A 15,593-nucleotide genomic window follows, 5' to 3' on the forward strand; every position below is an offset into this window, starting at 1 on the left:
TCCAAGGATGAGCTGCTCCCCCCAAGCCAAGGAACTGCTCCTGCCAAGCCCAGCCCAGACACCTGCCAGGAGGAAGCTGGGGACAACACCCCAATAAGGACAGGCTTGTGGGGGGAAGTCGCCGGCAGCGCTGTCATCACACGCAGACTACCTATCAGGGACCAGGGCCTGGGAACACCCGCCTCACAAGCCAGAGATCAGGTCGGGGACAGGCCCCTGCCCATTGCGCCCCGCCATGGGTCCCAGCCTTCTGCTGTGTGTGGCCCTTTGTCTCCTGGGAGCAGGTGGGTCCTGCCCAGAGAGAACTCTCGGGCTGCGCGGATCTTGACCTCGTCACTGTCTTCTCCATGGCAGCCACACTGGTCTCCTCTGACCATGCCTCATTTCTCCTCGTGTCCCTGCAGGTCGCCTGGATGCCTCAGTCACCCAGACCCCAAGATTCCAGGTGGCCAAGGCAGGCCAAAATGTGACCCTGAACTGTACTCAGAATCGGAATCATGAAGTCATGTACTGGTACCAGCAGAAGCCGGGGCAGGCGCCAGTGCTGCTGCTCTATCTTTACAACAAGGATGAAAGAAAGGAGAAAGACATCGCCAAAAACTTCAAGGGCACCCGGCATAGCACGTCTCTTTGTTCTCTTGCCATCCAGCGGGCAGGCTTGGAGGACTCAGCCCTGTATCTCTGTGCCAGCAGCAGAGGCACAGCGCTAAAGGGCTCCCTCCCCTCTGTTCATAAACCTCTGTCTCCTGCACCCTTCCTGAGAGCCGGCAGCCACTGCCCCAGCAGGAAGTGGTTCTGGGCTCACACTGTCTCTGTGGGGGGCGGTTGGACACAGACCTGCAGAGACCATTCGCATCATCACCCCCAGAGTGGAGAAGGGGCCGCACTTACCCACGTTGCGTTTGCGGAGTTTCCCGATGACCTCAGTCACCCCTTCACTGCCCTCGCCCGTAGAAAATACTTGCTTTTTTTTTTTTAATCCTTGCTCTTTTTGTTTTTTTTTTAAGATTTAGTTTATTTATTTATACAAGCACTGGGTACAGTCAGAAGCACGGGAGGGTGAGAGAACTCACCAGAGCCAGAGCGGGGAGCAGAGCAGGCAGATCGATGAAATACACTGCTGAGGGGAGCAGCGGGCGGCAGGAGAGGTCTGCGCGCCATGTGGGACCCTCCTCCGGTGGCTGGGGAGCAGCCGGGGATCGAACCGCCTTCAGAGGCTGTGGGAAGCTTCGCAACCCATCGCTCAACCGCTGCGCCACCGAGGAGGCCCCATAGTTGCCTATAGACCTGGAGGGGGAGACTCTGCAGAGCCGTGGCAGTTATGTCACAGTCCTTGCTTTGAGGAAAAAACTTCCAATCTCCTTCACTCAGTCCTCTGGATCAGAGCATTTAGCTGGACTACACTCTCCTCCTGACCCTGCTATGAGTCCAGACATCTTCCATGTGCTCCTGGGGCAGGTGAGCTCTGGATTGAGCTGGAAGCTTCTGTCATACTTTGAAAGTTGCAGCTCCCAGCCTCCTTCCCTTGCCTTTGCAGATTCAAGCTACTGCCTCAGCCTTGTGTGTATTGTGTGTCTGTCTCCAGGGGCCTCCATGCGTGCTGTAACCTGCAGCTGCAAAGGAGCCACTTAGGCAGCAGGACACAGGATGGCGCTGGAATGCCCTCAGCAGACAGACCATCTGTCTAGACAGGACATGGGGCAATTGTCCAGGTGCTCCATTATTCAGGTAGGTCAGCAGGGCTGCAGGGCCTTATCCAGAGGGCCAGCGTGTCTCCAAAACCAGAGTGAACATCTCCCTAACCCGGCTGTTCTTCCCAGAACCCCCAGCAATGGCATTTCAGGCTGAGGGTCCTAGAGAGTGTGGCTGAGGTCCATCGGGGTGTGTGTGTGTGTGTGTGTGTGTACAAACAGCACTTTACACTGTTCATTGGATCTAGAATATTCTGGCACTGAGTAAAGCTGAGAAACAGCAGCATCCAACAGGAAATTTCTATTTCATTTTCTTTTCAGTATAGAAGAGCAAATAAGAAAGCTAATGAACCGCCTCAGCATCCTGGGTGATCTGGATCCTCCGCATCTGCAGTTATTACGGACAGTTGCCTTGGATTTCAAGTCCATAGAATACCAAACAGAAATCCTCCAGAGGAAAGATTCTCAATAACAAGTCATCCAACACACAGTGGAAAAATTACTTAAGGAAAATCTTAGGAAACTAAGACAACTTACAGTGCTGCTGACTTGCAGAATGATCAAAACGAGATGACTAACGAAATCTCTGTGAGCACAGAGCAGTGTTTGCACTCTCTGGAGACTTTGGATGGTAGATTAGGAGTCTAAAAAACTAAATGGACAGATTTATGACTCTCTGTTCGCTGCAGCGATGTTTACAATAGCGGAGATTTGGAAACAGCCTAAGTGTCTCAGGATGGGTGAGTGGATAAAGAAGGGCTGGTGTATACGCTCGGTGGAATATTCCTCGGTCATAAAAAAGACACGAGTTACCGTTTGGAACAACATAACTGGTTGGATGATGCTAAGCAAAATAAGTCATAAGAAGGGCAAATGCTGCATGATTTCACTCTAATGGAGAATATAAAGAAACAAAACAAGGAATAGACAAAACTATTCCATAACAAAGCTTAGAAATTTCACTGAAATTCTGAGGTTTGTAGTCATGGCAGGGAGCAGATGGGGAACAAAGACATGCGGGGGCCCTATGGAGTCTGTGGAAGCCATAGGGATTGGGGTGGTGCGTGTGGTGTAATGTCCACCTGAGGAGATGTGATCCTATACCTAAAACCATATAGAGTGTTGGAAACCATTTACCTCACTTTAAAAATATAAACTTAATTTTATAAAAAGTGGGAAAAGTAGAAAGAACAAATTATTACTATTCCTTTGGCTTGGATTAAAATTCATGGTTTCAAATTTTTTTGTTAAACTACCAATTGCACAATAACTTTATTTTCTCCCAGTCACATCCCTCCACAGGAGTGTGCACCCCTGTGTGAGACTTCATGGCTGGGGTCCATTCACTGGCTGAGGCGGGGGCAGTTGGGCATCTATGAAGTACAGACCTGAAGCACTTCATAAACTGTTACCCTCTTGTGCCCCTGCACCCCAGCCTGCAGGGAAAGTGGGGAGGCAGAGGCACAGCACCACTAGCACATGCCTCCGAGGGTTGGACGGCTGTGGACCTGGCAAAAGACCAGCCGCTACACCGTGCAAACTGCTGAAAATCTGCATGACCCGTGAGCGGGGAGGTGCTGAGTGACCAACTGTCATCACGGCCCGGACAGCAGCCGGGGTACCCAGAGCTTTACACGCACACGAGGAGCTTGTTTTTGGAGTGTGTGTCTGGCTACAGCCACGCTCCTCAGGACTCTCAGCAAAAATATCCGTCCTGCTGCTTTTGATGCCAAATTTGAAAGTTGTCTGTTTGCGTCACAATAACTTGTCACTTTCTCAATGTGTGATGTGTGTGAGTGTCCTGTGTTGGGCTTGTTGGGTGAGGTTCATCTCTAAATTGGACGTGAGGGAGGCGGCGTGAGATAGTTTAAGACGCTCCTCTCATGTGATTCATTTACGGTTTAGTCAGACCTTCTTAAAGTAAGGCGTCATCTATCCTGTCTTTTATCTTTTCTCTGAATACGTCCCTGCAGTCGGGGGCTTCGAGATGGAGCACCTTCCACTCAGGTGTGGGTGACACTGACCAGGAGATGCTGGAGGGGGAGGGGATGTGCAGGGAATAGTGACACTCACAGGGGGTCTGGCTTGCGAGGAGGCGGGGAACACCTTTGGCATCTAGCCCCGGAGGTGCCTTGGACACGGCTTGGGGACAACGCCCGGGACCCCGAGGGGAGGTGGGTGATGAGAACACGGCCCAGGTGCCAGGGAGGCACCCAAAGCGCTGCGGCCGGAGCTGAGGCGCAGGCAAGATTTTGTTAAACAGAAAAAGCCGCTAAAAATCCTCCCAAGCTGTCATCCAAGGGACATGGAGAGCCTGACCCTGAGGTGGGGCAACAGAGGCAGTGACGTCACCACAGGAACTGCCTGGCGGGGCCAGGACGCCCCTCCTCCCGGCCACGTTCACAGCCCCCGGGACGGCTCCTGCTCCTGCCTCCCTGCCATGGACACCAGGCTCCTGTGCTGGGCGGCCCTCTGTCTCCTGGGGGCAGGTGAGTCCTCAGACACCCAGCAGCCCAGTGTGTGTGCGTGTGTGTGTGTGTGCGCGTGCGTGTGTGTGTGATGATGACAGACGTTCTCCTCATTCTATTCCCAGATCCTGTCTCCACAGCCCACTCAGGTGCTGGAGTGACCCAGACCCCCAGGTACCGGGTTGCACAGACTGGACAGAATGTAACTCTCAGCTGTGACCCTATTTCTGGGACACTGTCTTGTATTGGTACCAACAGACGCTGGGGCAGGGCCCAAAGTTTTTGGTGTACTTCCAAGGCAAGAATGAAGGAGACAAGTCAGGGCTGCCTCAGGATCGGTTCTCTGCTCATAGACCACAGGGTTGATCCTCCACCCTGAAGATCAACTTCACAGAGCTGCGGGACTCGGCCGTGTACCTCTGCGCCAGCAGCTTAGACACAGTGTGGCCCCGCCACTGCTTTCCTGCTCACAAACCTCAGAAGTGCCCTCCTAGCACCCAGAGGCCCTGAAGCATGCAGGTGCTCAGTACTCCCCTCCCCAGGGGAACTGAGTGCCTGGGACTATCCAGCTGTTCTCCCTTTAAAATGGCCAAAGAGTTGAATTGGGTGTTTTAAATAACAACACATGTAAATAGGCAGTTCCCTCTTCACAGCTGATGGGATTGTTCCAGCTGTTTAGGGGATGTTCTGGCTGCTAGAACTCCATGGTCATCTCTCCCCAGGGATTGTCTCTATTTGGATAAATAAGATGCTTTGCCCAAGCCTCACCTGTTTCCAGGTACACCGACATCAAGCAGCTAGCTGACACTCCCTTTTCTAGAAGCTCATTGAGGAGATCAGATTTTTTGTTTCCTTTTGGAGAAATGTTTGCTTTAGCCCCATGCTTTATGCAAAGGGTGAGCTGGGAGGCAGGTGAGCAAATCAGCCAGCACTGTGCTGGGTCCTGGTGGATCAGGAGGTTCTGGATAGTGTAGGTAAAGCAGCCGCCCCAGCTGGCCACTTGGGGGCGCTGTGCCCACTGTGAGTAATGATGGCAGCGCTGGGAGAAGGAGGGTTAAGGAAGGCTTGGCTTGGTCCCTGTCAGGGAGATTATCTGGCACAGGATGAGGGATCAGGGACATTTCTAAGACCTGCCATGTCTTGCCTTATGCAGATTTCCTGCCACAGTGTAGGAAGGCTGCTCCTAGACCCTTTGGTGGCCACAAGGAGGCATTGTGGCACCAGGGAGAGCTGCAGAGAGCTGCAGGTGCAGAGCATGTCCTGAAAAGTGGGTTGAGGTGGAGGAACTCCAGGGTTTGGTTTCTAAGGTGGAAATAGCTTGCAGAATCAGTCACCCACTGGGGATGTGCTTAGCAGAACACAAAGACATCCTCTCAACAGGTTCGTGGGACATCCGCAAAAGCTGTTCCTAGGCTGAGGCACATGGAAGGGAGGCGGGAGGCGGAGAGACCCTGTGGCCTGGGCAGCAGAGGGAGGATGGGCAAATAAAGTAACCGCTCATCCAAGGATGAGCTTCTCCCCCCAAGCCAAGGAACTGCTCCTGCCAAGCCCAGCCCAGAAGCCTGCCAGGAGGAAGCTGGGGACAACACCCCAATAAGGACAGGCTTGTGGGGGGAAGTCGCCGGCAGCGCTGTCATCACACGCAGACTACCTATCAGGGACCAGGGCCTCGGAACACCCGCCTCGCAAGCCAGAGATCAGGTCAGGGACAGGCCCCTGCCCATTGCGCCCCGCCATGGGTCCCAGCCTTCTGCTGTGTGTGGCCCTTTGTCTCCTGGGAGCAGGTGGGTCCTGCCCAGAGAGAACTCTCGGGCTGCGCCGATCTTGTCCTCGTCACTGTCCTCTCCATGGCAGCAACACTGGCCTCCTCTGACCATCCCTCATTTCTCCTCGTGTCCCTGCAGGTCGCCTGGATGCCTCAGTCACCCAGACCCCAAGATTCCAGGTGGCCAAGGCAGGCCAACATGTGACCCTGAGCTGTACTCAGAATCTGCAGCATAATGCCATGTACTGGTACCAGCAGAAGCCGGGGCAGGCACCAGTGCCGCTGCTCTATTTTTATAACAATAACAAAAATAAGGAGAAAGACACCCCTGAAAATTTCGATGGCACCCAGCATAGCACGTCTCTCTGTGCTCTTGCCATCCAGCCAGCAGGCTTGGAGGACTCAGCCCTGTATCTCTGTGCCAGCAGCAGAGGCACAGCGCTAAAGGGCTCCCTCCCCTCTGTTCATAAACCTCTGTCTCCTGCACCCTTCCTGAGAGCCCGCTGCCACCGCCCCAGCAGGAAGTGGTTCGGGGCTCACGCTGTCTCTGTGGGCAGTGGTTGGACACAGACCTGCAGAGACCATTCGCATCATCATGCCCAGAGTGGAGAAGGGGCCGCACTTACCCACGTTTCCTTTGTGGTGTTTCCCGTTGACCTCAGTCACCCCTTCACTGCCCTCGCCCGTAGAAAATAGTTGCTTTTTTTTTTTCAATCCTTGCTCTTTTTTTTTTTTAAGATTTAATTTATTTATTTATACACGCACTGGGTACAGTCAGAAGTGCAGGAGAGTGAGAGAATTCACCAGAACCAGAGCGGGAAGCAGAGCAGGCAGAAGGACCGAAGTACACTGCTGAGGGGAGCAGCGGGCGGCAGGAGAGGTCTGCGCGCCATGTGGGACCCTTGCCTGGTGGCCAAGGATCGAACTGGCGCTGCAGAGGCTGCAGGCAGCTTTGCAACCCATCGCTCAACCGCTGCGCCACCGGGAGGCCCAATAGTTGCTTTTTTTTAACTTGCTTTTTAAAAAATCTAAGTTGGAGTCATAGAGCTGTTACAGGGCAGGCCCAGGCCAGAGATGGGCCCACTCTCTTGACCTTTGACTAAGAAGAGGCTGCCCCAAATGCATGTGGACACAATCGCACAGAGTTCTTAGCAAGTGGGGAAATTCCAAGTGCTAGAAATCCGTGCCAGCCCTGAAGACAAATGACTGCCTGGGTCATGCTTTTCACATCCCATGTTTACCTGTCTTTCCTGCTCTTCACCTGTCTAGAACTATGAAAGTGGCCCACACGATAAGTCTCAGTTCAAAAGCTAGAAGCAGTGCTTTGAAAGATACTAGAGGTTGCTTTGCATTTTTAAATTTTAAATATTAATTAAATTTTCATTAATTTTAAAAATATTTTCATTTTGAATATTATCAATACATTTAATATTAATTTAATAAAATTAATTTAATAAAAATGACAAGTGCCATAGTTTTTTAAACAAAACAGATTTCTGGAATCTGCTAGAAGAGCTTTCAAAAAGCCATTATGTGTCTTGTGGTTTCTTTACCATATGGGAATATCTAGGATGACTGACTGATTCCTGGATGCCCCAGTGAATACATTCCAAGGATGCAGGAAGACACCAGGGGCTGCAGGCATGGGGTGCCTGATTCAGAGGGTAAGAATGTGTCCTCATCTTAATTCCAAAGAACATGGAGATATTCCCGCAATGCAAATTTTATTTTTGCATAGTCAGCATCACTGGCTTCCAACTCTTTCCTCAAGAGGCTCAGAAGTCCCCCCAAGGTGCTATTCTACTGATTTTAAGTAAAAGTCAGAGAAGTAAACACAGTTACCTGGGCTCCCCACCTGCTAAAAACACTTCTCTCTTGGCGCCCCCCCAAATCAATAATCAGTCCTCACTTTCGCCCTCCATGGGTTCTTCAAAACTGTGACTTTAAATAAAATGACTTATAAGGAAAACACTTTCTCAAAAATTTTGTGTTCAGCACGCGCCAGCACTAATTCTTTTCTTGTCAATGTTGTAACAAAGGGGCATGGATTGAAATGGTGTGACTTGGAAACCTACTATCACCCCTTTCCTCACAGATGATTAAAGCTTCTGCTCCTTATTCATCTGCCTAATTCCCAGTTTTTCCTTCTGCAAATGAGAAGTCGGGGCTCTATGTCTCTTCTCACATTCCAGGGCTCCATGATGGATGCATGCTGGGGAAATTCTTAGTTTCCAGAACAATGCCAGCCCAAATGCAGACTATGCTTAATTATTTTTTAAGAAGTTAAATCCAGACAGGAAAAAAAAATGTTAATTTTAAGTGGGACAGATCCAGTAAAGACACTCATTAGTTCCTATGGCGCTAAGAAGCAGATTTTTGTGTCCTCAGTGGGAAAATACCTGATGGACACAGGATTATGAATTAAAATTTGAGAATGGATTCTGTTGACAAAACCGGTCATTTCAGCACCACATACACCAACTTTGGGGAAGTCTATCAACCATCTCTCACGGCATCTTTTCTCATTTTAACATAAACTGAACCTGTTGTCTTGTTCATATTCAAGTTCCTTTTCCAGGGCTCAAAAATGAGTGTTGCTTTGATCTATTCCTATTCCTCTCCAAGCCACTCTCCTCTAAATCCTTACTTTCATCGTCCAGAAATCATGTTTTAATCAGTCTTTGGATGCCACCTTCAGTTTTTTCACAGAATGTCTTTTTTTAGTTCTAAATTTTATTTTAAATTATTTTTATTGAGTGAACTGTAGATATTTCATTTTTATGAAACTATTCCACTCAAGGTCATAATTACATATTTACTACAACAAAGACATTTTTTTCTCTGCCTGAGTGATCATTTGGACACACTGGACAACATTGACCATATAGTAAGTCCTGGAAATTTCTTTCCCTCATCTTCTTTCACATTTTCAGTTACAACTCTCATTCCCTATCTCTTTTTTTAAATATAGTTTTCAGAAGTTAAATCTACCCATTAAATATTCCCATTCTGTGGAAAATTCCATTTTTATATTTAAATTTTTAACATTCTCATTTTTTGTTTTGCAAAAAGTAGTCTTCTTTTTGATTTTTTAGCTATGAAAAATCTCTAAATAAAAAATGCAAAGTGTATTCTGAGACGACTTTGCTCAGTGTCACCTGGGAAACATGTTAGACAAGTAATTTCAGAACAGGGTAAAATTACAGTCAGAGTTTCTGGAGTTGAGTTATAGGAATATATATAATTTTATGAAGCCACTAGTGATTTTTGTTCATGCTAAAGTTTGAGCACCTCTGCCAGGAGAACTTTATAAGATGGAACACATAGCAACTTTAGCTTGAGGCCCTACCATTTTCTTCTTGCATTTTTTGTCTCTCTTCTATTCCCTTTTTCACTCGTATTTTCCTTACACTCCAACTTCTGTAAGACCCTCAAAGGGGTTGGAGCCTGTTTACATCAACCACGTAGCAAAATAAACCCCTGGGTCAAAACATCAGGACCAGGGGTTACTCCTCTCCTATAAAAAGGGTGTCCCTGGGACAGCTGGGGTTACCAGGAACTGTGATGTCTCGGTCAGATCTACATTGTGGGGCCTCCGGAACCTCAACTGCCATTTCTCTGTGCTGCTGGGCTTCATGAACCATTACCAGGAGAACCTCATCTTGCTGGGATCCTGCATGGGTGCCAGGCTCCTCTGCTGGGTGACTCTCTGTCTTCTGGGGACAGGTGAGCTCTGGGGTTCAGGAGAATTTGTGTATGTTTTCCTCGGGACACCCTTCCCTCTCTATGGCTCTGTCTTTCCCACAGGATACACAGATTCTGGAATCAGACAGACCCCCAGACACAGGATCATAGAGATCGGACAGGGGGTGATAATGTGATGAGATCCAATTATTAGGGACACATTTCTTTACTGGTACCGTCAGAACCTCAGGCATGAAATGGAATTTCTGATTTCTTTCCAATACCAAAAAATTGCAAGTGAGTCCGAGAGGCTCAAGAAACGCTTCGTAGCCGAAAGACCTAATGGAACATTTTCCACCCTGAAGATCCATCCTGCAGAGGTGGGGGACTCAGCTTTGTATCTCTGTACCTCTGTGACGCTGGCACAGTGCAGCGGAGCCAGTGTCCTCTTGTATACAAACGTGCTGGTGGAAGACACTTGCAAAGGCCCTTCCACTGCCTCAGAAAAAGGAAGCATGTTGTAGAGCCAGCTGCTGCCCATAGAGCGCAAGCTCATAAATTATTTCCTAGATCATCTTGATGGCATGCTTTGGGACATGGGCTTCTAGAATTCTTAAAAAAAAAAAATAATAGAATTAGGTAGTCTGTGGAGTCCAAGTTTGGAAATAAAGGACCCCCACTCCTGCAAATATTCAAGTACACTGGGCTACTGAGGTTGATAGTACCTTACCAAAATGCAAAGGAATTCCTACTTGCTTTGATACCGCAAGGGGCACTAAAGCTGGCCAAGGACACTGCCCAAATGGTTTACTGGTCACCATCTGAGTTCTTCACCGCATGCACAATTGCAAGAATATTCAATTCTAGGAAAAAACAATAATGGGATTTATTTAACAAACCAGGGAAAAACAAAGAATTATTAGGCCAAAATGACTGTTTAACTCACCCGAAGCCGAGTCCATTGTTTTATTTTTTTTAATTGTTTTTGTTTTTTTTTTAAAGAGGCATGTATTATTTATTTATTTGTTTGTTTGTTTGTTTATACAAGCACTGGGTACAGTCAGAAGTGCGGGAGGATGAGTGAATTCACCAGAGCCAGAGCGGGAAGCAGAGCAGGCAGAGGGACCGAGTACACTGCTGAGGGGAGCAGCGGGCGGCAGGAGAGGTCTGCACGCCATGTGGGACCCTCCTCTGGTGGCCGGGCAGCAGCCGGGGATCGAACCAGCGCCACAGATGCCTCAGGCAGCTTCGCAACCCAGCGCTCAACCGCTGCGCCACCGGGGAGGCCCCGAGTCCGTTATTTTAAAGTCCTAAACACAAACGCTTCCATATGGTGTCTTCCCACCACTGAGGAACTGGAGCTCGTGGCAGCCAGACTGTAGGCCGGGATCCAACTCACAAAGACAGCAGGAGACACAACAGGAGATGCTCCCGGAGCTGCAGAGATGCGCCAGTGCAACACCAGACAAGCAACACTGGAAACAGCAGCTGTGGTAGCTGAAGGACTGGACACATTCACGCAGCTCAGGAGGTGCCTGCTCCGGTCTTCACCTTCACCACTGTAACAGCAGCAACACTGGGAAAAGTTTCAGTTGCTCAGTTACTTGCAAAGCCTCTGAGCTTTTCCTCTCTGAGGCTGGCTGCTGGAGTCCTCTCCATGTTCTTCAGAGGCTTGCAACTGCCTTCTGGAAGATTAGCATGGTGGGGCAGAAATGGCTGACCCCAGAATCCCTGCAGATCCAAAAATGCTAAAATCCTGAAAGCTGTATCCCAAACACTGAATCCCAGGGGCTGCTTCTGCATTTCCTTTTATTTCTTATCAGAGTCTCCACCCCCACTGAGACTTTGTTCATATCTCATCTGGGGCTCTCCACCCTCACCAGCACCCCCCCTCCAGGGGGCTCCACCTGTAACAGTCTTCGGCTTCAGCCACCAGTTACATTTTTACCTCAAACACAATTCCTGATTTTACCTCAGAAACAACTTCCAATTATACCTCAGACACAACTGACTTTACCTCAGACACATTCCCAATTTTACCTCAGGCACACTCCCAATTTTACCTCAGACACAACTCCCCTGCAACATTTTTTTTTCAGGAATGATGATTTTTCTGTGGTAAAACATGTGATGACCACACATTTGTCACTGTCCTTTTCTCACAGATCTATGTCTCAGCAGACTGACAGCCGCCCAAGGGTAGCGATTAAGTGGGAATAATATGAGGGTGGAGAAACCACTCCCCAGCACGGGGATAGAGCACACAGACACTGATGATAAACCCCAAGCAGAGACTCTCCAGGAAACCCAAATCTCAACTCCAGGGGTGCAGGGAGTTTCAACTCCAGGGGAGCAGGGACGCTATGATTTCACACACTCACTCTCTTTTCTTTCTCTTCAGGCCCCAGATCCACTGACAATGGATTTGGAGTCAGGTGACCTCCTTCCTAACTGCAATTGAGGTCAATTTTCTTTTAAGTTGAAAGATGTCAAGTGCTCCTCCCCTCTCTGGGATTCAGTGTCCTCCTGTTAGGGGGAAAGGCTGTCCTAAAGCTACTTCCATACAGGCTTTGTGGACTCCACCCCCACCCCAGGCCAAAGCCAAAGACACTGGGAACTCCAAATCCCATCACCACCAAAGGGAAGATGGCTGGGACCTGAGGGTGGGGTTCAGCAGCCAGGTTGGTATAAAGGCAGACACGTGGGCTTTGGAGGGCCCACCATTTTGGCTCCACGCCAGCTCGCAGCGTCCGGCCAGCTCTGAGAGTGACTTTGGGTTTCCAGGTCGGCGGATCGGGTAGGACGCATTGAAGACTTTATTTCCCTATTTTCTCCCTGAGTTGTACATTTTCCTTATTTCCTTTTCCCTTGTAAATAAACCTTTTATGAACCTTTTGTGTGTGCCTGCAGTGGAGTATTCATAAGTCCCTTTTAAGCGTGAGGGTGAGGACCCACAGCCAGGAACCCGTTCAATATCGGGGCTGCTCCGTAACACTCCTCATTAAAATTAGAGAGGTTGGCTATTTGGTCTCCAAGATTTGACATGACGATAGATGATTCTTTGACCTAAGATCCATGTGCAGCCCCGCGCCCTGCAGGGATGGCTGTGGAAGGAAGACACTCAGGTATTGAGCATGGGAAAGTCAGGGTAACTGACTTGGCTCTTGAGGACTGCCCACGAATGGCCTCGTTGGAAAAGAAGGGATTCTTGAGGATAAAATGGACAGAATGTTAACACTTACTGCTCTTAGAGGCGAGGGAGAGTAAAGAGATTTATAGGAACCTTATATTTTGATAATAACAAGATGGCTGACAAATCTAGGGGTCACAGATGAAAGACAATCTTCAAGAAAGAATTCATTTTGGGTCCTTTTGAAATTGAATCCATTTGAGGTAGCTGCAGGGATTGCTTTATAGCTAGAAGAAATTCCCTTTCTCCTCTTTCCCCTGCTGCCCCACACTGCAAGGCTCACACGCACACATGCACACACACACACACATACTAAGACACTCATGTAGAAGCACAAGCCAGCTTTGCTCCTCTCCCACGCCCCAGCAGAGGGCAGTATCAGACTTAAAAAGAAGTTGAATCTACCTAATTTTCAATAACAATGTTGTTTTACTGCCTCCGCTTTACCTAAATCTTGTTATTACCAGAATATTCTTCTGGAGAAGCAAAAGGTAAGGCATATTTCCACTTTTACTATTAAGAGGCATTTCATTATTGGAGTTTCTCCAGGGCCAAACGCATCAAAATAATAAAATACGTAGACATAAAGTAACAGAAAGGGGAGAGTTCTATACTGAAGAGTGTCAAGCATTGCTTGAAAGAAACAAAAGACCTCAATAAAGCATTTTAACTGAGATACAATTGTCATGGAATAGTGTGCAACATGTGTGATAACACTGGGGATGCAATATGTGTAACGTGTGGATCTGATATATTACATATTGCACCATGATTATCACATCCACTGGGCTGCATGTCACATACTATTTCTTTTATAAGGTGAGAACACTCGAGATTGGCCTCTTGGCAACGTTGAAGGATCTACACAGCGGCAGTGTGGAAAGGAAATCCAGAAGTGTTTGGCAGAGTGTCAAGGCGATAATTTCCTTATTTGAGTACATTTTACCCTTCTTATCTTCTAACTTACTCAGTACCCCCTAAATTATTTTCTTCTGTATTGTCTCCTCTTGACTATAATAGGGCCAGTTTGTACCTTGTGTAGAAGTATTCTCTCGACTGGAAACTGGGGGCAGGTTATCAGGGCTGTGGAAGAGAAGGAAGAGAGGGTAAGTAGGGAAATTGTGAACTTAGCCACCAGAAGGGTCTTCAGCCTCCCTGTGATCTCGGTGGAGAGAGGCTCCTGCAGTTTGGGCAGAGCTGGAAGTTTGACCACGTGAGATCTAAATGCCCGAGGCAAGTATGTGCGTTTGTGCTGCGGAAGTGGGATGGTGGCGCTGCCAGCCGAGCTCACCTGGCAGCCCTTGAGCAGGAAGCAGGACCGCTGTGTCTTAACAACACACAAGTCACCGCTGGCATCTGTTGAGGCTCTCCCGATGCTCGGTGGGTAGCTAAGTCTGGAGGGAGAAGCTCGGTTGGGAACATGTTGTAGTGAGCAGGGATGAGAGGGGATGGATCTGCTCCCTGCAGAGCCGTTTTGATTGGGTTGAGCCCAGGGAAACCGATGACTTGTTAGTACAGCGGAGGAGACTGTTCCCCTGTTGCTTGGGCAGATTCTGACAGTCCCCAGGGTAGCCTTAAACTTAGTGAACAAGGAACCTCAGAGGTGATGAGGAGACTGTTCGCCTCCCACTACCATGTAAACACCAACACTGCCCCAGAGGCCTCAGTGGGTCACCGGCACCTGGACAGGGCCCCTGGGTGCTCAGTGATGGGCCTTTTCATTGGTGGATTTGGTGGGTAATTTGGAGCATTTCTAGAAGAAATAACTGAGCTGTTTCCAAGTGGAGATGGCAGCTGCGTTTTGATTGAAGTAAACATTTGGGGAAGCCTCCTGACTACTCCCCCAAATAATGGAGACCCTGTGAGGGAAGACCCAATAAGACAAAGCCTCTAAGCAAGGCTACTTGGACACTTAAAGCTCAGGTGCTCTGATTTCTTTCTCACATGTGGCCACTACCTGCACTCAGCGGTGGTGGGAAATGGAGAGATGATATGTATGAGCCAATGTAAGGGATGTAAAGGAACAACATGAAATGTGGAGTGGGAATTGGTAAAAATCAATGCTTGGGTATGTTTCAGTAACTATGGGCACTAATCGTGTACTCACCATTCAACTCTCTCCCCGCAAGTCAGGATGCAGGTCAATTAAAAAAAAGGTGTTCCAGGGGCCTCCCTGCTGGCCTAGGAGTTAAATCTAAGCACTACCACAGCAGAAGGCCTGAGTTCAACTCCTGGCCAGGGAGCTACCCACATGGCACAGCAGACCTCTCCTGTCTCCCCGCTGCCCCCTCAGCAGTGGATTTCAGCCAATCTGCCTGTTCTGCTCCCGACACTCTCTCTGGTGAATTCTCTCAACCCCTGCATGTCTGGTCTGTTCCCCAGTTCTTCTACACAAAAATAAAATCTTAAAAAAAAAAAGATATGGGCTTCACTGTGGAACAAGTGGTTAAAGATGGAGCTATCAAGCTATCACCAGCCACTGCAACACTGCATGCAGCACAGGTTCGATTCCCAGCTGACCAGGGAGCTGCCCACATGGCACCACAGACCTCTCCTATCTTACCTGCTGCTCCCCTCAGCAGAGTATATCAGTGGATCTGCCTGTTCTGCTCCCCATTCTCTCTAATGAATCCTCTCATCCCACACCTCTGGCTGACACCCTAGTTCTTGTATGCATAAATAAATAATTTTTTTTTAAAGTTCGATTTGACTGGTAGAAGATTAGTCCTTGACAATATAGGATCCCATGGAAAGGGTGGCCTCACAGGAAGACCCGCCTCATGGGAGGGGCTGTG

General features: G+C 48.8%; 1 gene segment (V, D, J or C); it reads left to right on the forward strand.

The window, feature by feature from the left end:
- Positions 1-235: 235 nt before the first annotated feature.
- On the forward strand, positions 236-4,669 carry LOC119251118 (T cell receptor beta variable 19-like). The segment is given in 4 exon segments: positions 236-284; positions 405-698; positions 4,300-4,361; positions 4,541-4,669. Coding segments are annotated over 4 exon segments (534 nt in total).
- The last annotated feature ends 10,924 nt before the right edge of the window (positions 4,670-15,593 follow it).

This window comes from Talpa occidentalis, unplaced genomic scaffold (genome assembly GCF_014898055.3).
Source record: "Talpa occidentalis isolate TD23 unplaced genomic scaffold, MPIMG_talOcc4v2.1, whole genome shotgun sequence".
NCBI classification, from domain to species: Eukaryota; Metazoa; Chordata; class Mammalia; order Eulipotyphla; family Talpidae; genus Talpa; species Talpa occidentalis.